Source organism: Mesocricetus auratus, unplaced genomic scaffold, assembly GCF_017639785.1.
Source record: "Mesocricetus auratus isolate SY011 unplaced genomic scaffold, BCM_Maur_2.0 Super-Scaffold_100021, whole genome shotgun sequence".
NCBI lineage: Eukaryota > Metazoa > Chordata > Mammalia > Rodentia > Cricetidae > Mesocricetus > Mesocricetus auratus.
The window spans coordinates 32,684,648-32,702,286 of NW_024429202.1; the positions used below are offsets into that span (position 1 = coordinate 32,684,648).

The 17,639-nt window shown below is 39.5% G+C and overlaps 1 protein-coding gene across 1 annotated transcript in view; it reads left to right on the forward strand.

Annotated features, from left to right (window-relative positions):
• The first annotated feature begins 8,514 nt into the window (after window positions 1–8,514).
• LOC101826458 (interleukin 18 receptor accessory protein) overlaps window positions 8,515–17,639 on the forward strand; it is a 33,790-nt gene continuing 24,665 nt past the window's right edge. The window contains exons 1-7 of the mRNA XM_040729516.1: window positions 8,515–8,884; window positions 9,496–9,622; window positions 13,242–13,354; window positions 13,469–13,568; window positions 14,907–15,070; window positions 15,517–15,835; window positions 15,924–16,107. Coding sequence (XP_040585450.1) covers window positions 15,001–15,070; window positions 15,517–15,835; window positions 15,924–16,107 — 573 coding nt within the window. The 5' untranslated portion in view covers window positions 8,515–8,884; window positions 9,496–9,622; window positions 13,242–13,354; window positions 13,469–13,568; window positions 14,907–15,000. The remainder of the gene's footprint in view (window positions 8,885–9,495; window positions 9,623–13,241; window positions 13,355–13,468; window positions 13,569–14,906; window positions 15,071–15,516; window positions 15,836–15,923; window positions 16,108–17,639) is intronic.

Below are 17,639 nucleotides of genomic sequence, written 5' to 3' on the forward strand. Positions count from 1 at the left end.
TTCATCTCGTGCTGGGCATGCCAGCAAGAGTCCTCACTGTGGACCAACCTGAATATCACCACCAGGAAATGCAACAGTTCCATGTTAGTTAAGGCAGCTGCTCCAATCACCTTCATCTGGACATTCTAAGACGTGTTTTGACAAACATACACAAAATGTATTTTTGGGTAAGGGCTGTCTTGTCCAAACTACCTGCCTAAGCAAATCACATACTTTATAAAACGGTTTCTTGTTGTGGGATATTATTTTAATTACAGGAAGATGTGTTACATTCATTTATGCTGTGGAATATCACTTTAACTGTGTGAAGGTGTGTTACATTTGTATCACTTTGCCTGCGGAAGGCACATAATTGGTCTAATAAAAAGTTGACTGGCCAATAGCTAGGCAGCAGAGGGTTAGGTAGGAGTGGTGGGCAGAGAGAGAGAGAGAGAGAGAGAGAGAGAGAGAGAGAGAGAGAGAGAGAGAGAGGGAGGGAGGGAGGGAGGGAGGGAGGGAGGGAGGGAGGGAGGGAGGGAGGGAGGGAGGGAGAGAGAGAGAGAGAGAGAGAGAGAGAGAGAGAGAGAGAGAGAGAGAGAATGAGAAAAGGAGGAGAGAATAAGGGAGAAAGATAGAGACATGCTCAGGGCCAGAAGCCAGGCAGCTACCAGTCAAACGCAAGAAGCAGGGAAAATGAGTTACGCAGAAGGCAATAAAAGTAAAAAGCTCCAAGGCAAAATGTAGATGAAGAGAAATAGGCTAAGTTATAAGAGCCAGTGGAGCAAGCGTAAGATAAGGCTGAGCATTCATAACTAATAAGTCCCCATGCCATGATTTGGGAGTTGGCTGGTGGCCCAAAGAAGAAAAAGCCTGTTACAGTTTCTAAATTGTTTCTTTTTGTATTCACCAGTTACTGCAATTCATTCAAATCATGAAATTAGCAAAGTAAAAAATGCAAAGAGGGAATCCACACTTAGGTTAAAAAAGCATTTAGCTTTTACCTTTATTTACTAAATGTCGATTGCAAAACAGTTCAAACATATATAGCAGGAGGAACATGCAACAAATACTCAAATATCTAAAAATCATATTCAAATGTATACAACTTCCTATGCTTAACCTGTCTCCCACTGTATTTTGGGCTATTTTTGCTCTATCTTTTTATATTATGATTAACCACTGGGCATGATGTAACACGTGTCATAAGAAATGAGTGTTTTTCTACACACAGCATTTTACAAATTAATAATGTACTGAAAATCAAATTGCCCATCTTTGGCTGTTTTCAAGTTTGTCCTTTAGAATAACTGCTAAGTTTTCATCATTTCCTTTTTCTGTTATTGTGGTTTACTGACACAAGAAGATGCTCTGGGCTTAAATTCCTCTAATCTTTTTCTTAGACAGCTCACTATGAAACTGTATCTCTTTAGGGGGGAGGGGCTATATTCAGAGTCCACAAGCCAGCCTTAGATTTACTGAGTCTTGCTTCATTAAGTTTTTCTAAAGTAGACAGAGCAAAGACACACAACCCCCCTCCCACATACACAGAAAGAGAGAGAGAGAAAAAAAGAGAGAGGGGGAGGGGGAGAGGAAGGGAGAGACTTGAATCTTTTGTCATTTTTTATTTAAATTAGAAACAAGCTTGTTTTACATGTCAATCCCAGTTCCCTCTCCCTCCCCTCCTCCCTTGCCCCCCCCCCCACTGACCTCCTATTTCATTCCCTTTCTGCTCTTCAGGGAGGCTGAGACCTTCCATGGGAGATATTCAAAGTCTGTCATATTATTTGGAGAAAGGCCTAGACCCTTCCCCTTGTGTCTAGGCTGAGAGAGTATCCCTCTATGTGGAGTGGGCTCCCAAAGTCCATTTATGTATCAGGGATAAGTACTGATCCTCTACCAGAGGCCCCATAGATTAGCCAGACCTCCAAACTGACATCCACATTCAGGGGATTTGAAACAGTCCTATGCTAGATTTCCAGCTATCAGTCTGGGGTCCATGAACTCCCCCCTTGTTCAGGTCAGCTGTTTCTGTGAGTTTCTCCAGCCTGATCTTGACCCCCTTTGCTCATCACTCTTCCCTGTCTGAAACTGAATTCCAGGAGTTCTGCTCAGTGTTTAGTTGTGTGTCTGATTCTGCTTCTATCAGCCTCTGGGTGAAGGCTCTAGGATTACATTTAAGGTAGTTATCAATCTCATTATTGAAGACGGTCATTTAAGGTAGTTTCTCCACTATTGCTTAGATTGATAGTTGGGGTCAACCTTGTAGATCTCTGGACATTTCCCTAGTGCCATATTTCTCTTTAAACCTATAATGGCTCCATCTATTAAGGTAACTCTTTTCTTGCTCTTCTCTATTCTTCCCACCACTCAACCTTCCTGCTCCCTCATGTCCTCCTCTCCCCTCCTCTTCTCCCCTTCTTTTTCTCCTAGCTCCCTCTTCCCTCTTCCCAGGCTCCCAATTAGCTCAGGAGAACTTGTGCCTTTCCCCTTTCCAGGGGATCATGTATGTCCCTTTTAGGGTCCTTCTTGTTTACTAACTTCTCTGGCAGTGTGGACTGTAGCTGGTACTCCTTTACTCAATGTCTAAAATCCATATATGAGTGAGTACATACCATGTTTGTCTTTTTGTGACTGAGTTACCTCACTCAGGATGGTTTCTTCTAGTTCTATCCATTTGCCTGCCAATTTCAAGATTTCATTGTTTTTTTTTCTTTTGAGTAGTACTCTATTGTGAAAATGTACCACATTTTCTCTATCTATTCCTCAGTGGAGGGGCATCTAGGTTGCTTCCAGGTTCTGGCTGTTACAAATAATGCTGCTATGAAAGTGGTTGAACAGATGTCCTTGTATGAATACGCATCTTTTGAGTAAATGCCTAAGAATGGAATTGCTGGATCTTGTGGTAGACTGGGTCCCATTTTTCTGAGGAATCTCCATACTGATTTCCAAAGTCTGCACTTCCACCAGCAGTGGAGGAGTGTTCCCCATACTACATCCTCTCCAGCATAAACTGTCATTGTTGTTTTTTATTTTAGCCATTCTGACAGGAGTAAGATGATACCTCAGAGCTGTTTTGATTTATATTTCCCTGATGGCTAAGGATTTTGAACACTTTCTTATGTATCTCTTAGTCATTTTAGATTCCTCTATTGAGAATTCTCTATTTAGTTCTATACCCAACTTTTTAATTGGATTATTTGGTGTTTTGGTGACTAGCTTCTTGAGTTCTTTGTAATTTGGAAATTAGCCCTCTGTTACATGTGGGGTTGGTGAAAATGTCTTCCCATTCTGTGGGCTGCTGTTTTGTCTTATTGACTATGTCTCTTTGCCTTACAGAAGCTTCTCAGTTTCAGAAGGTCCCATTTCTTAATTGTCAATCTCAGTGTCTGTGCTACTGGTGTTATGCTCAGGAAGCAGTCTCCTATAGCAAGTGATTCAAGGAAACTTCCCACTTTCTCTTCTAAGAGGTTCAGTGTGGCTGGATTTATGTTGAGGTCTCTGATCCATTTGGACTTAAGTTTTGTGCATGGCAACAGACATGGATCTGTCTGCAGTCTTCTACAAAACAGCATCAGGTTATGCCAGCACCATTTGTTGAAGATGCTTTCTTTTCTCCATTGTATAATGTTAGCTTCTTTGTCAAAAATCAGGTGTTCATAGGTGTGTGGGTCAATATCAGGGTTTTCTATTTGATTCCATTGGTCTACCTGTCTATTTTTTGTGCCAATACCAAGCTGTTTTCAAGACTATTGCTCTATTATAGAGCTTGAAGTCAGGGATGGCAAAGTTTTGTACTATGATTTTGTTGAATATGTTTTCTGCACCTTTCAGGTGGGTTTCTTCACCTTCTTCTATACCTATTATTCTTAGGCTTGGTCTTTTCATGGTGTCCTATATTTCTTAGATATTTTGTGTAAGGGATTTGTTGGATTTCAGATTTTCTTTGGTTGGTGAGTCTATTTCTCCTAGTGTATCTTCAACACCTGAGATTCTCTCTTTCATCTCTTGTATTCTGTTGGTTATGATTACATCTGTAGTTCCTGATCACTTACCCATCTTTTCTATTTCCAGCATTCCTTCAGTTTGTGTTTTCTTTATTGTCTCTATTTCAATTTTCATGTTTGAATTTTTCCTTGATTTGTTTGATTGTTTTTTTTTTCTTGGCTTTCCTTGCTTTCTTTAAGAGATTTGTTGATTTCTTGTATTTTTGGTTTGTTTTTTCTTTTATTTCTTTAAGGAATTTTCTCATATTCTCTTTGAGGGCCTGTATCATTTTCATGAAGTCGTTTTTAAGGTCGTTCTCTTCTGCTTCATCTGTGTTGGGATGTTCAGGTCTTACTGTTGTAGTGTCATATTGTTTTCTCTGTTGTTGAATGTGCTTTTAGATTGTCTTCTTCACATCCCTTCTTCCTGTGGGTGCAGGAGCAGTCTCTTCTTCTCCTGGTAGGAACAGGTTCAAAGTTCCCTTCCAGTGTGTGCAAGCAGGTCCAATACTCTGATGGCTCTACTCTTCCCGTGGATGGTGGCTGGACTAGTATGGGGGCCTTGGCAGACTCTGGGTGGACTGGACTGCCGGGATGTGTTCTCTAGTGCACAGTTTCCAGGCCTCAGGTGGCTCTGAGCAGGGCACTGGAATAGAAGAGTTGAATCTTGAATCAACACTGAAAGGACAATTTCATTCAAGACTGAAAGTTTTAATTAGTCATCAGTTTTATATGAGCAAAATTTGCATTCATATTTCCAGTTCTTGATGATATTAATATAATTATTAATGTCTAGTATATAGTAGCTTCAGAATAATTTTAATACTTTAACTTTGATAATTCAACAATATTTTTTTTCTAAAAGCAATTTGTGATTATTTTAGACAGGTGTTCCCCCTTGAGATTATTTCATTAAAAGACAAAATCAAGCATTGTGTTCTCAAGTCATTTGAAATTATCTTTTAATAATAGTGTTTTGTTGACTCAGTAGAGTTAGGTTTATTTTTCATATTTTTATTTCTAGGGGTTGTTTCTTAAAATTTTATCTTTCTTTTTAGAGCAATTCTGCAAAATAAAATTCATATAGAAGTTACTGTCCAACCCTCTCTCCATTACCTGTTTATTCTGCACCACACAGTAAACAATTAAAATATTGACATTGACTTATATTTCCATATTTTAATATAAATAAATATGCATGGATATTTATATTTCTCACAGATAAATGGTAGTGATTACAACCAGTTTTACAATTTAATTTTCTTGAGACCATTTTTAGTAACTACTCCATAATTATATCTGAAGCTAGTTCTCACTACTTCATACAAGTTCCTGGAACATTCTTATGTTACTGTTTATTCAACCAGTCCCAAGGGTTTCCAGTGTTTTACTCTTACATGTGACATTATGACAGACAGTATTATCTAAACACATTTCACATTTTTTTGCTTGAATATGTTTTTGAGGTCATGTCCAGGATGCAGGATTACTGTGACAGCAAACAGGCATTTATGGTTTTGGTCAATAATTGCCTTATTTCTCCCCACAAGACTGTGCTGGCTCTCATTCCCAACAGCAATGTATAGAAATATGTCCTTACCTTCTGTTAATGTTTTGTGGAGATGTTTGATCTTATTTCTACTGCTGCAAGATCTTATCACATTAGAGATGACAAGATTTTGAAATGTAAGTTGCAAGTCCGGAGTTTATCATTTATCCTTTTACTCTGTTTTTGTATTTACTTACTTCTAGGTCATCGAGAAGCAAGCTACACTTCTAATACTTGTGTAGATTAGCATTTTCACACTTTAAATCCCAGTCCATTTGGAACACAGTGGGCTGTGTGGCCAGAGGAAAAGATTCATTGCACAGTTTTCCACATGGCTGCCCCATTACCACACTACGCTTATCAACGGTCATCTAATTTGTGATGCCCTTTTCTATTTTTACTAAATTTCCATATGCTATCATATGTTTCTGCATCATCTATTCTGTTCCATGGGGAAGTTTTCTACCCACGAGATAGTACCACAATGTTTGAATTGTACAAAGTGTTAAACATGTTTGAGTTTTTTCCTGTAGTGACTAACCTTTCATCTCTTCCCAAATATCCCATTGTCAATGATTTCCTGCTTTTCTTTCCCAAATGCAGTCTATGATTGATATGGTAAACGAAAAAGCTGTTGATAAATTCACTTTAGGAGACCATGCCAGCAATAATTTCAGACGCAACACTGAGGTCTATGTCAGGTCCTCTGAGATTTGATAAGGACACACCCCAGCCCCCAGGTATCTTGAGTATACTTCAACATTTATTAAACACCTGACATAAACAACACCCTCTTTTTTATCATTTTTTATTTTAATTTTAAATAGCTTGTTTTACATGTCAATCCCAGTTCCCTCTCCCTACCCTCCTCCCGCACTCCCCTTCCCCCCCTCCCTCCCACCCTATTGCCAAATCCTTCCACATAGGGGATATCTAGAGTCTGTCATTTTACTCTTGGTAGGGTCAAGGCACTCCCCCTAAGAGTCCAGGCTGAGAGAGCATCTCTCTTTGTGCTATAGGCACATGAAGACAGTTTGTATACCAGGGATAGACACTGATCCACAGCTCAGGGCCCCATAGGTTGCCCAGGCCTTCTCACTGACACTCACATTTGGGGGGTCCAGATCAGTCCCATGCTGGCCTCCCCACTGTCGGTCTGGGGTCCAAGAGCACTCCCCTGTTCAGATCAGCTGTCTCTGCTGGTTTTGCCAGCCCATTCTTTGCCAATTTGCTCATCACTCCTCTCTCTCTGTCACTGGGTTCCTTGGGTTCAGTTCAGTGCTTAGTTGTGTGTTTGCCTCTGCTTCCATCAGTCACAGGATGAAGGCTCCCGGATGGTTATAGACATCAAGTTTATTATCAGGAATGGGCATTCGAGGTGGTCCCTCCACTATTGCTTAGCTTGCCAATTGATGTTATACCTTTAGATCACTCGAGGTTACTCTGGTGCCTGATCTGTCTTCGATCCTATGATTCCCTCTTCCCCCTATTCTACCCCCACCCCCTCAACTTCCTGTTCCCCCATGACCAACTCCTTTCCTCTTTACCCCCTCTATTCTTCCCAGGTCCCACTCCCCCCCACCCCTCGCCGTGTTCCCCATCCATTCAGAGGATCTTGTCTCCATCCTCTTCTCTTGGGTACTATGCATATATGCATATCTTTTAGGTTCTTTCCTGTTTCCCAGACTCTCTATCTGTGGAAGTGCAGACTGGCACTATCCTGATCCATATCTAAAATCCATATATGAGTGAGTACATACCATGTTTGTCTTTTTGCGACTGGGTTACCTCACTCAGGATGGTTTCTTCCAGTGCTATCCATTTCCCTGCGAATTTCAAAATTCCATTGTTTTTTTCTGCTGAGTAATACTCCATTGTGTAAATGTACCACATTTTCTCTATCCACTCTTCAGTTGAGGGGCATCTAGGTTGCTTCCAGGTTCTGGCTATTACAAACAATGCTGCTATGAACATAGTGGAGCAGATGTCCTTGTTGTATGAACCTGCCTCATTTGGATAAATGCCTAAGAGTGGAATTGCTGGGTCTAGTGGTAGATTAATTCCCATTTTCCTGAGGAATCTCCATACTGATTTCCAAAGAGGCTGTATGAGTCGGCATTCCCACCAACACCCTCTTTTTCCCTTTTTCCTTTATGCTCGCCCATTCCTTCAAGTTCTTCTAGGTTTCTGTTACTGGCACTGTGAGCCTGAAGTTCATGTGCTTTCATGTCTTTTCTGCTGAACATGTTACACACTGCAATAGGCTGTAAGGAAAATCTCACATCCTCTTGGAATTCTAGATAGGTTCATGACTAACATGAACACATGGCTTTTTATGGCTTAGCCCTGTCTTCAGTTGCTAATTCCTCTTGAAGCCTTCCACTTTCACTGCAGGTAGACACTCTTCCCTCACTCTGACAACAGAGCTTCTTCCCTGTATTTTATGCTTTTCTATAATCCTGTGTGGAAATAACACCAGTGCCTTGCTGTGTCGGGTTGCTTTAGCTTTATCTCCATGGGGATAGTAATCTCTTGATGGAGGCTGGTAATGCAGTTAATTAGGATGCTTTGTAGACAATATTCCTTGTGAGTAGTGTGGTCCCTCGGTGCTCTGAATTATTCTAATTACAGTGAAGTTCGTAATTATGCATTCCAAGGTTTCCTTTTTAATGCATAAGTACATAAATAGCTTCAATGACCTTCAATGTTCAAAATTTTCACTTTCTTTATCAATTAATTGTTGCTTCCTCTAAGTGATATTAGTGAGATGCACACTTAAAAGTTCATTAAAAGAAAGCCTTTAGGTTCGAAATTAAAGGCAGTGATGGTGTCCTAGTTTTATTAGAAGAAAAGAGAGAGAGAGAGAGAGAGAGAGAGAAAAAGAGAACTCCCCTGTTAAGAAATGCTGTTGAATGTTAGTTAAAATTCAGTACAGGAAATTCCTGTAAAGGAAGCTGGCTTACTCACCATTTCAACTAAACGTAACCACAAAGCTTTTCTTGTCAAGGAGGCTGGCCAGAGAACAGCTTTAAATGCTTCATTTCACGAGTTTTTCTTCTGTGGTAGATAGAAGTAGTTGACTTGATTTTCCTTTCTTATGACCATGCATTTTCCAAAGCCAGCGGTTCCTTACAAACTACCCTTTTTCTGCCTGGGTATAACTCATTATTTCCAGACTGTATGAGTTGGATAATTCTTAACTCTTCTCCAAGTAACTCTCTTGCTAAGAAAAAAATTATAGTAGAACTCTTTGAAAATGGATGTTTTGCACACTTTTCTTCGGATGCACAAGCCGGCAGTCACTGACATAGAGACTTGAAGTTTCTTATGTTTTTTTAATGTGTGTGTGTGTTTATAAGACCAGGAAATAAAGGTAAGACCACTGAACATTCTGTCACTAGATTTTCTGACCCCAAATAATTTTTAAATGACTTAAAAATTAATTGCTAAACAGTTACTTTTTTTGAAATATTTTTTAGTAACAGACGTACTGTTAAGTAGCAACATTTGTATCTCAGTGTATTTTTAAATCTTCTCTTGAAAAAAAATGAGTTGTTACAAAGTAAACCATTTTTTAAAATGCTTCTTGCATTTTATTGGAAGGGTTGTAAGTAGGGATTCAAACTGCTTGCCAAATTTGAATGACCACTGTCGCTTGTTGACCCTTGAAGGCAAGCATTGAACAGGATACCATGGACCATAAGAGCATTATCCTAATATTCTTTGAAAACTGGAACTGTTAAACTAGCCCATATCTCCTTTATTTGTGTTTTAAGGATGTGAACAGGACCAAGTTGTCTTTTCCTGATAATTTATTCAGTATTTTCACCTTTTTCCTCTCAGCAAAAGCTTTGTTCTTTGAAAAACTTAGTTCATTAGTACTGTAAAATATGGCTGACCATTTATCTTTGAATGACTTCAGGATAGGTCTCCCGCCTCTGAGAAAAAGACACAGTTTTTTTAATAACTTATGGAAAATTTTAGGAAAAAGACCTTCCAGATTTCCAGATCATCCTACCTTCTTCCATGGAGGATGGCGTGTAGTGATAGCAAAATGAGAAGCTTTGAAACCCTCTGCATCTAGATATAACTCTCTTCTACTACTGGACAGGTATGTGGTTTTCATTTTATAATGCACACCATTGCCATGAGCTATAAGACCTTCAGTTATCCATTGGGAATGAGAAATACAACACATGTGTTTTCTAGAATGGCAAATGTTAAATGATAACATTCATTGCCACCTGTTAATCATTTTTCTCCCTGGAGGAGAATCTTCAGCCACGTTTGGTTTGAATTGCTCAACAAGTAGGATACTTTGCACATGAATGATTTCTTCTGAATCCCTGAAGTGTTTGAGTGATGGTACAATGAAAGGCAATATTTAGATACCAGGTGGTCTTTTAAGTGCAGACACTGGGAAATAAGAGCTTGTGAGTGTTGTTCCATGTAAATAGAACTTTCAGAATGGGTTTGTTCTTGGGTTGTTATGTGACTAACAGCAATGGCAGTAGCTACTATAACTGCTGAGAATGTTGTATATTCTGAAGCTCTTAGATACAATATTCTATAGGTCTATTAAGTCCTTTTGATCTATTGTGTAGGTTAATGACAAGGTTTAGTTTGTTCATGTTTTTGATGATCTAGTATTGTTGAAAACAGGATGTTCAAATTGTTTTCTATTCTTATATATATATATATATATATATATTTTAAATTTAAATTTAAATTAGAAACAAGGTTGCTTCACATGTCAATTCCAGGTCCCTCTCCCTTTCCCTCCCCTCCTCCCGTGCCCTCCCACCAACCCCCCCATATCCCCTCATTTCCCCAGGGAGGGTGAGGCCCTCCATGGGATGTCCATAGTCTGTCATTTCATCCAGGGCAGGGCCTAGACCCTCCTCCAAGAGTCCAGGGTGAGAGTCTATCTCTCATTGTTGGATGGGAGCCCAAAGTCTATTCTTGTAGTAGAGTTTGTTTCTGTATGTTCAATAATGTTTTTAAAATGAAATTTGGTACCTTAATGCTCAGCACATCTATAACAATGCTATTTTCATGATGAATCACATTCTTTATTAATATGAATTAACTTTCTTTATATTTTCTCATTATGGCACAGAGTCTACAATTCCCATTTATTTTTGGCTTCCATTTGCCTGGTATTCTGACTTTTATTGTTTCACCTTCAGTTTATGTGTGGTCTTTGCCAGTAAGGTGGATTGAATGAGATGTCCCTATAGAATCAGACACTTGAATATTTGGTCTTTAGTAGATGGTGCTGCTTGGGTAGGTTTAGGAGATGTGGTCTTGTTGATGAAAGTATGTCGTTGAAAGTTTAAAGATTTGTGACATTCCTAGTTAACATTCTCTGCTAAATGTTTGTTGTTCGAGATATGGGCCCTTAGCTTCCTGCTCCTGTTTCACTCTGCCATCATGGACTCTAGCCCTCAGGAACCACAAGCTCAAATAAACTCTTCTATACATTGCATTGGTCATGATGTTTCATCACAGCAATAAAACCATAACTAATACAGGAGTGTTTTTTCTTTTTTAGAGACAACATATAATTGGCTCTTACTTCTTAATCTATTCACTAAGTTTGAATAATTTAACCAGCAAACTAAAGCCATTTGCATTTAGGGTTATTATTGAAAGGGGTTTGATGACTCTTAAGCCTTTGCTGAGTATTTTCCTGTTGATTTAATTGTTTTTCTCATCTCTTTATGTTAGACATTAGTTGGCTTACTGAGTTGGAAATGACCGAGCCATTCTATTACTTATTTATTTATTTATTTGTTTTTCCTGCATGTATGTCTGTGTGAGGGTGCCAGATACCTTGGAACTAGAGTCGTAGACAGTTGTGAGCTGCCATGTGGATGCTGGGAATTGAACACAGATCCTCTGGAAGAGCAGTCAGTGCTCTTAGCTGCTGAGCCATTCATGATTCTTCTTTGTCTGTTTGTTCTTGTCATGAAATTCATTCTTTTCCATATTTTCCTTATTAAGACTCTTTGTTCCCTCTAATTGTGTAGGATTCTTCTGTGTCTTCCACAATCATGGTCTAGTAATCATAAATTGCTTCCGATTGTGCTTGTCTTGGCTTGTTTTATTTCTTCCTGATTTTAAGACAAATGTACTGAAAGCAGTTATATTTATTGCCATTTACTTCCTTTCACTGTTTGTGATACATCATTACATACTTTCCTTCAGGGTTTATACCGAGGTTGAATATTTTTTCTGATAAATTTGCCTCAGTAACGAGTTGGTGATTTTTCTTTTGCAGCTTTTAATACTTTTTAATTTTGAACTTTGGAATTTTGAATCCAATATGTTATAGAGACATCATTCTTTGATCTGTCTGGGGTTCTAAATACTTTTTGGGCTTACATGGCCATTTCTTTGCAGTAATTGGCAATCTGTTTTGTTCAAATTTTAATGAATATTTTTCTGTATATTGTTGTACATTATATAATTTTACCCCACTAATACCTGAGTGTCATATTTCTTTTTCTTTCACCTCTGATATTCTGCTTCATTTGGTCTGCTGGTTATGATTTCTATTACCAAAATTTTACTGAGTTGTTCATGTCTGTATTTTTTCCCCCAAAATCATGATTGTCTTTCCAAATGTCTTACCCATCTCGACTTTCTCTTTTTGCAATAGTCACTTTCTTGCCTGTATCCTGAATTTATTTCCTTACCTCATCTTAGTGTTTGTTTGTTTACTCTTTGTAATTGATTATCTTTACAAGCTGACTTTTGAAATATTTGCCCAGAATGTCAATCATTTCATTGTCTTTGGGATTAGAAATTGCTGTGTTATCATTACTTGGATGTGTAACATGACTTTACCTAGTCACGTTTATTGAGTGTCTCTGTTGTAATTTGTTCATTTTTGGCATACATCTCTCTTCCGGTTTTATTTGAGGAACTCCTGAGGAGAAGGCTCTCTGAGACCTTTCAAAGAGGAGTAAACAAATGACAAAGCAAAGCAAAGTGTTGACATACACATTAAGTCAGTGAAAGCAAATTATCACACCACCAGTAGCCATAGAACACAAAATGGCGCAACATTAATGTAGAATATGGTATGAAGATAATTATTTTACATAAAAGTAAAAATAGCACCTGAAGGAGGCAAAGCAAGACAGCAAGGAAGGGATGAAGAGAAAGGGGAAGAAGGTTACATGAAATAAAAGAAAAAGGTCTGAGAACACTACGAAAAGGGAGAGGAAGGGGCAAGCAAATAAAAAATGAATTTGATCACACAGTAAAGGAATAATGAATGAATAGGGTTAGGCAATTATGAAGAGGATAGAAATAATAACATGAAAACTCTGAGAAATAGAGTTAAAATACCACTAAAAATTTAATAAAAAGAAAAAAATGGATTTTGAGTGGCATAAAAAAATGTGATGTGTTGGAGCAACTTCTAACAGAGTCTAATAGGAAAGAAAAACTAGGCTCCACTGAATGTGAGTGCTCCTACATCTCCTACCATCTAGGATAGTGCTGAATTTGAACTATTCACATGCCCAGAGTCCACCAGAATTGTCTTCCCTGGGGAAGACAACTTCCTTCTCTGTTTGGGGTAGCAGGAGTCTGAGATGACACACTCTACCGTCCGTGTGCTGGGCTGTTTCTTCCACACTCCCAAGTGGATTCAAGGTAAGAGAATCAAACAAACATTGAAATCTGTACATGACTGTGAAAGTCAATTCCCTTCCCAGAGTCTCAGAGACCTGCCAACAATATACCTCCAAGAAGATAACTGGCTCCAAATACTGCCTTCAGGCTACACAGTTAACCTCAAGGAGAAAATGTCAGCTTCCAGGAACAGAAAGTGAGATCCCCTGTACATACCCATCCCTTTTGCTTCCAAAGGCCAGCCCCCCACCCCTTACACTTCTCAACAAGTCTGCATGCACTCTTCATTCTCTCTACAATTGCCTTGCAGAGGTATCTTCCAACCCGAGAAGGCGGGACGTTGATTCCAGGCTCCATGACTTGTGGTATTTCCTTGTGATCATGTTCTTTGGGTAGCCAGGCCTTAAACAGTAAGTTCTCCTTTAAGACTGATCTAGCTACAGATTTCTAGTACTTAGTGTGATAATACCATTGACCTTCTTCCCATTGCTGACCTCCTCCTCAGGAGGGGTCACCATCTCACCAAAACTCCCAAGTAAATTGGAGTCTTTGCAGGAACTGTGAGGTGTACTGAAGTCTTCAACCCTGGGCTTCCTGGCTTAGCTTTTGAATGAAGCTGATGCTGCCTTGCCTCCCTGCTGGGGAACTGCGGCTAAGACACTGGTGTATAACACACCTCCTGTCTTTGCCATTCTATTTCCCCATTCTCCAGTTGTCCTTTCATCCTCTCTGTGCTTCCCCAGGATGCTGCCCCCCCCAACCTGCCCTTCTGTTTGAATGGAAGTGCTAACATTTGCTATCCTGACTTTTTACATTCACCATGTCACATGTGGTAGGTTCTTGCCTATCATTTTATCTCTGAGGTCCCTGCAGTCTTTTCATCCTGGGATTTTTACCCTCCTTCTCTGGTTGCCCATCTCTTAGTGGTCATACCAAGTGGATAATCAGCTCAATTCCTTGGCAGTTTTTGACATTGAAATAGAGTCTATCCTCCAAATTTTGTTCCTTTTTAATGTCAGAATAGACAATACTGTCCTGTAACTAAACATTTTACTTTCTGCTCAAAATTAAATACTCAAACAATTTTATATTTTCCAAGTCCATAGCTCTTGTTGTTTATAAGTTGTTTGAAGTTTCTCATGGTCACTGTCTCTAAAGTGGAGACAAACATGTAGAACCCAACCAACCCAGGACTGACTTTCAATTTTAAGAACACATGCTTTCCATTTTTATACATGAGAGGATCAGTAGGTTAATCTTCAAGTCACAAGTTTCTAACCTAATAATTTTTTAAATCTAGTGTTTAGTACCATGTAGATACTCTCAGATTTTATAGATAGGAGCTCAATCACCAGCTTTCTCTAAATGTAGAATATGTTATTTCCATATAAATCAGCCTATCTTTTCAAGGAAAATAAAGCATAAGTTTTCCAGACTACTGATAGAAGTATGCACAGTAGATGGGAGTATTATAACAAAAATAAGAAGAATTCAGTGAAGAGAAATGGTATTAGAAGATACTCCAGGGCCCATGTGAGGTCCTCAGTGAACCCTGAATGTGAGGTGCTCATCCTTTGGATATGCTAGAGATGACATGTGGAGGAGGAGCTGTTTCAAGCCCCTGAAAATACCCATGCAGTCTCTGAGCTTCCAAAGGACTGTTTGGGTGGGATGTGCCCTTTTAGGGTTTCCTGTGTGACTTGGGGCTTGGTCACAGGTTTTGATTTCTCCATTTCCTATTTCATTAGTGAAGAGGATGCCAGAGAGAGAGTGCTGAGTCTCCACACACTCCACACTGGCAATGAGAAGTCACTCAAGCCATGTCAGGAGCAGTGAAGAACCATGCTCTGCTTGGGCTGGGTGTTACTTTGCTTTGTTGCAGGAGAGAAGACCATGGGATTCGATCATTCAGGTAGGGGTTTTTGCTTTGCATATTAACACCATGAGTCTTGTGGTCAAAGTCTAAAGTGGCAGGTAATCTGGTCCATCAGTAGCCTGACCTATTATTATACAACATCTTCTTGCTCTTAAAGGGAGTAGGAGGAGAGTTTCTGGTCAGGACTGTTTTCAGTAGATATGACATACAGCTGGGGGATCCCAGTGACCACAGCTGGGCATTCAGTGGAGACATCTGAAGAGTAGTGCATGATTGTTCAACTATCACCAACAGCAAGTTAAGACACAAGCCTGTTGGGAGGAAATCAGAACATGAGCCATTTTCATCTATTAATTTGACATAGTACACAATATAGATGAGAGAGCTTACTCCTTTATTATAATGAGCCTATTTTAAGCATTAATAAGCATTCTACCTTCTAACACATTTCTTTGTGTTGTTTCATTTACTGTAATTTTCAGCTTGTGCCACCAAAAGACTTCTTTGGATATATCCTGTGGAGGCTGCAGAGGATTTTGTTCTATTTTGTGATTTACCAGAGCTTCATAAGTCACAGTTATCCCAAATAAGTCAACTGTCATCAGCACAAGGCTCTGCCCACATGCCTTGCAGTGGTAACCAGGACCTATCTGATGTCCAGTGGTACGTGCAACCACCAAGTGGAGGTCCACTAGAGGAGATCGGTAGAAACTCTCTTTATGTGCAGACGAAAGGCATGCTGCATATATTGACCCCACAGAAGAACAATGTTGGGTCATATATCTGTAGACCCAGGATTAGGTATGTTTCAAAGGCATGCCAGTCTGAAAATATTCTCAAGTTCTCTGTGACCCCAACAAGTGCTTACAGGACCCTCTCTATCTCCTAGGAGTCCTCAGGATATGACTTGTTGTGTCAAGACCATCTTAGAACTTAAGCCTCAGAGAAATGTATCCTGTGGGAAGCCTGTAGAGCACAAGCAATACCTATTTCTTGGAAGCACGGGCTCCATTTATTGTCCCAGTCTCAGCTGCCAAAGTGATGCACAGAGTCCAGAGATGACCTGGTACCGGGTATGAATAGGTTTTCTAAAACTGGTGTTAAGAGCACTGTTTGATGACTTTGACTTTATAGACTCTTTATAGAAACATGAGTTAGAGAGCCCAGAGCCCAGAGCAATACAAAGGCTGGTCTGTGCCTATGCAAAAGACCTACATTCTAAAGTGGTTTTGACCCTATGCAGAGTACAGCTTGCTCCTCAGATTGCTAGAGCCACCCTTTTGACTAACATCAGGGGAAAAGCCCAGCAGATGAGGATGTCACACTTATGGGAGGGTGTAACAACCATTCGTGAATTCTGGGCAGGTTAATGCATTTATGTTGTCATAGAGAGTAACAGGCATTGCCGAGGAAGAGGATAGGAGCTCCCTACAATCAAGTCTTGAAGTTTTAAAAGAAACAGGGGAGCGGAGTAGTTTCTAAAGAGGAGGATGGTGAGGAGACTGCAGCAATTCACCACATGACAAGTCCCTTGTGCATAGCTTGTGGGAGTGAGTGAATGCTAAGAATGAGGGCACAAGAGAAAATTTATAATGATATTGAGTAACCTGGTAAGCAAACACAACAAAAACATTCCATGTCTCCACTGTGCTACAGTGTTTTTCCGAATGCTTGCCCACACCTGAATGCTCACCAAACAGAACCTTATCTGTGACACACCTCCTCCAGCAGGGCCACACCTCCCAATTGTCCCCAAACAGTTCCAGCTAGGGATCAAGCATCCAGACATATGCACCTGGGGAGTCATTCACCTTCCAACTACTGCACATGGTGACTTCTCAATGTGTCACGTCCCTCCTTCTTGGCCTTCAGGATTTCTGCTCAGAATTCTGCTGATAGCCGTATTTATGCAAGTTCTAACGTGGCATGTTTCAACTCTTGCTGCTTTAGTTATTTTTCCTGATGTTTCACTTTGGGCAATTTATGATATGTGTACAGCAATTTCTCCTTGAACTGAATTTGCTTAGAAGTCCACCCCAGAGTGTTGTCCTCTGGATTTGGGAAAGTATTAGCTGTTATTTCTCTAGATGTGCTCCAAGCTTAGTTCTTCTTATGGTACTCTGTAACTCCCATGAGTCTTTCATTATTGCCCAACTCTCCTCTCTCCTTGTTCTTCTGGTGGGTGATTTCAGATGTTCCACTCCTGAGCTCTCTGGTTCTCACCTCTGCTGATCAAGTCCACTGTTGGACATCTTAAAGAAGTTTTGCTTATGAATATATTCTTTACTTATTAATTTTCACTTAAAAATTATGTCATTTATTTTCCCAACTTCTAATATTGCTAGGAACGACTTTCAAATTCTATTTTTTCCATCTGTATTTTCTTGCAGTTCTTCTAGCTTAAAGCTGTTATTATTATTATTATTATTATCATTATTATTATTTGCCTATCCTTTACTCAAATAGATCTCTGTGTTTCAAAGTCTGTTGTTGGAATTTTATTTATTTCCTTTATAGCGTTGTATGCCCTGCTCTTGGCAATTATTTAACACAATGGAGAATTTTAATAAAGGACAGTGGGAGAGTTTCTTTAGAAATGGCCATG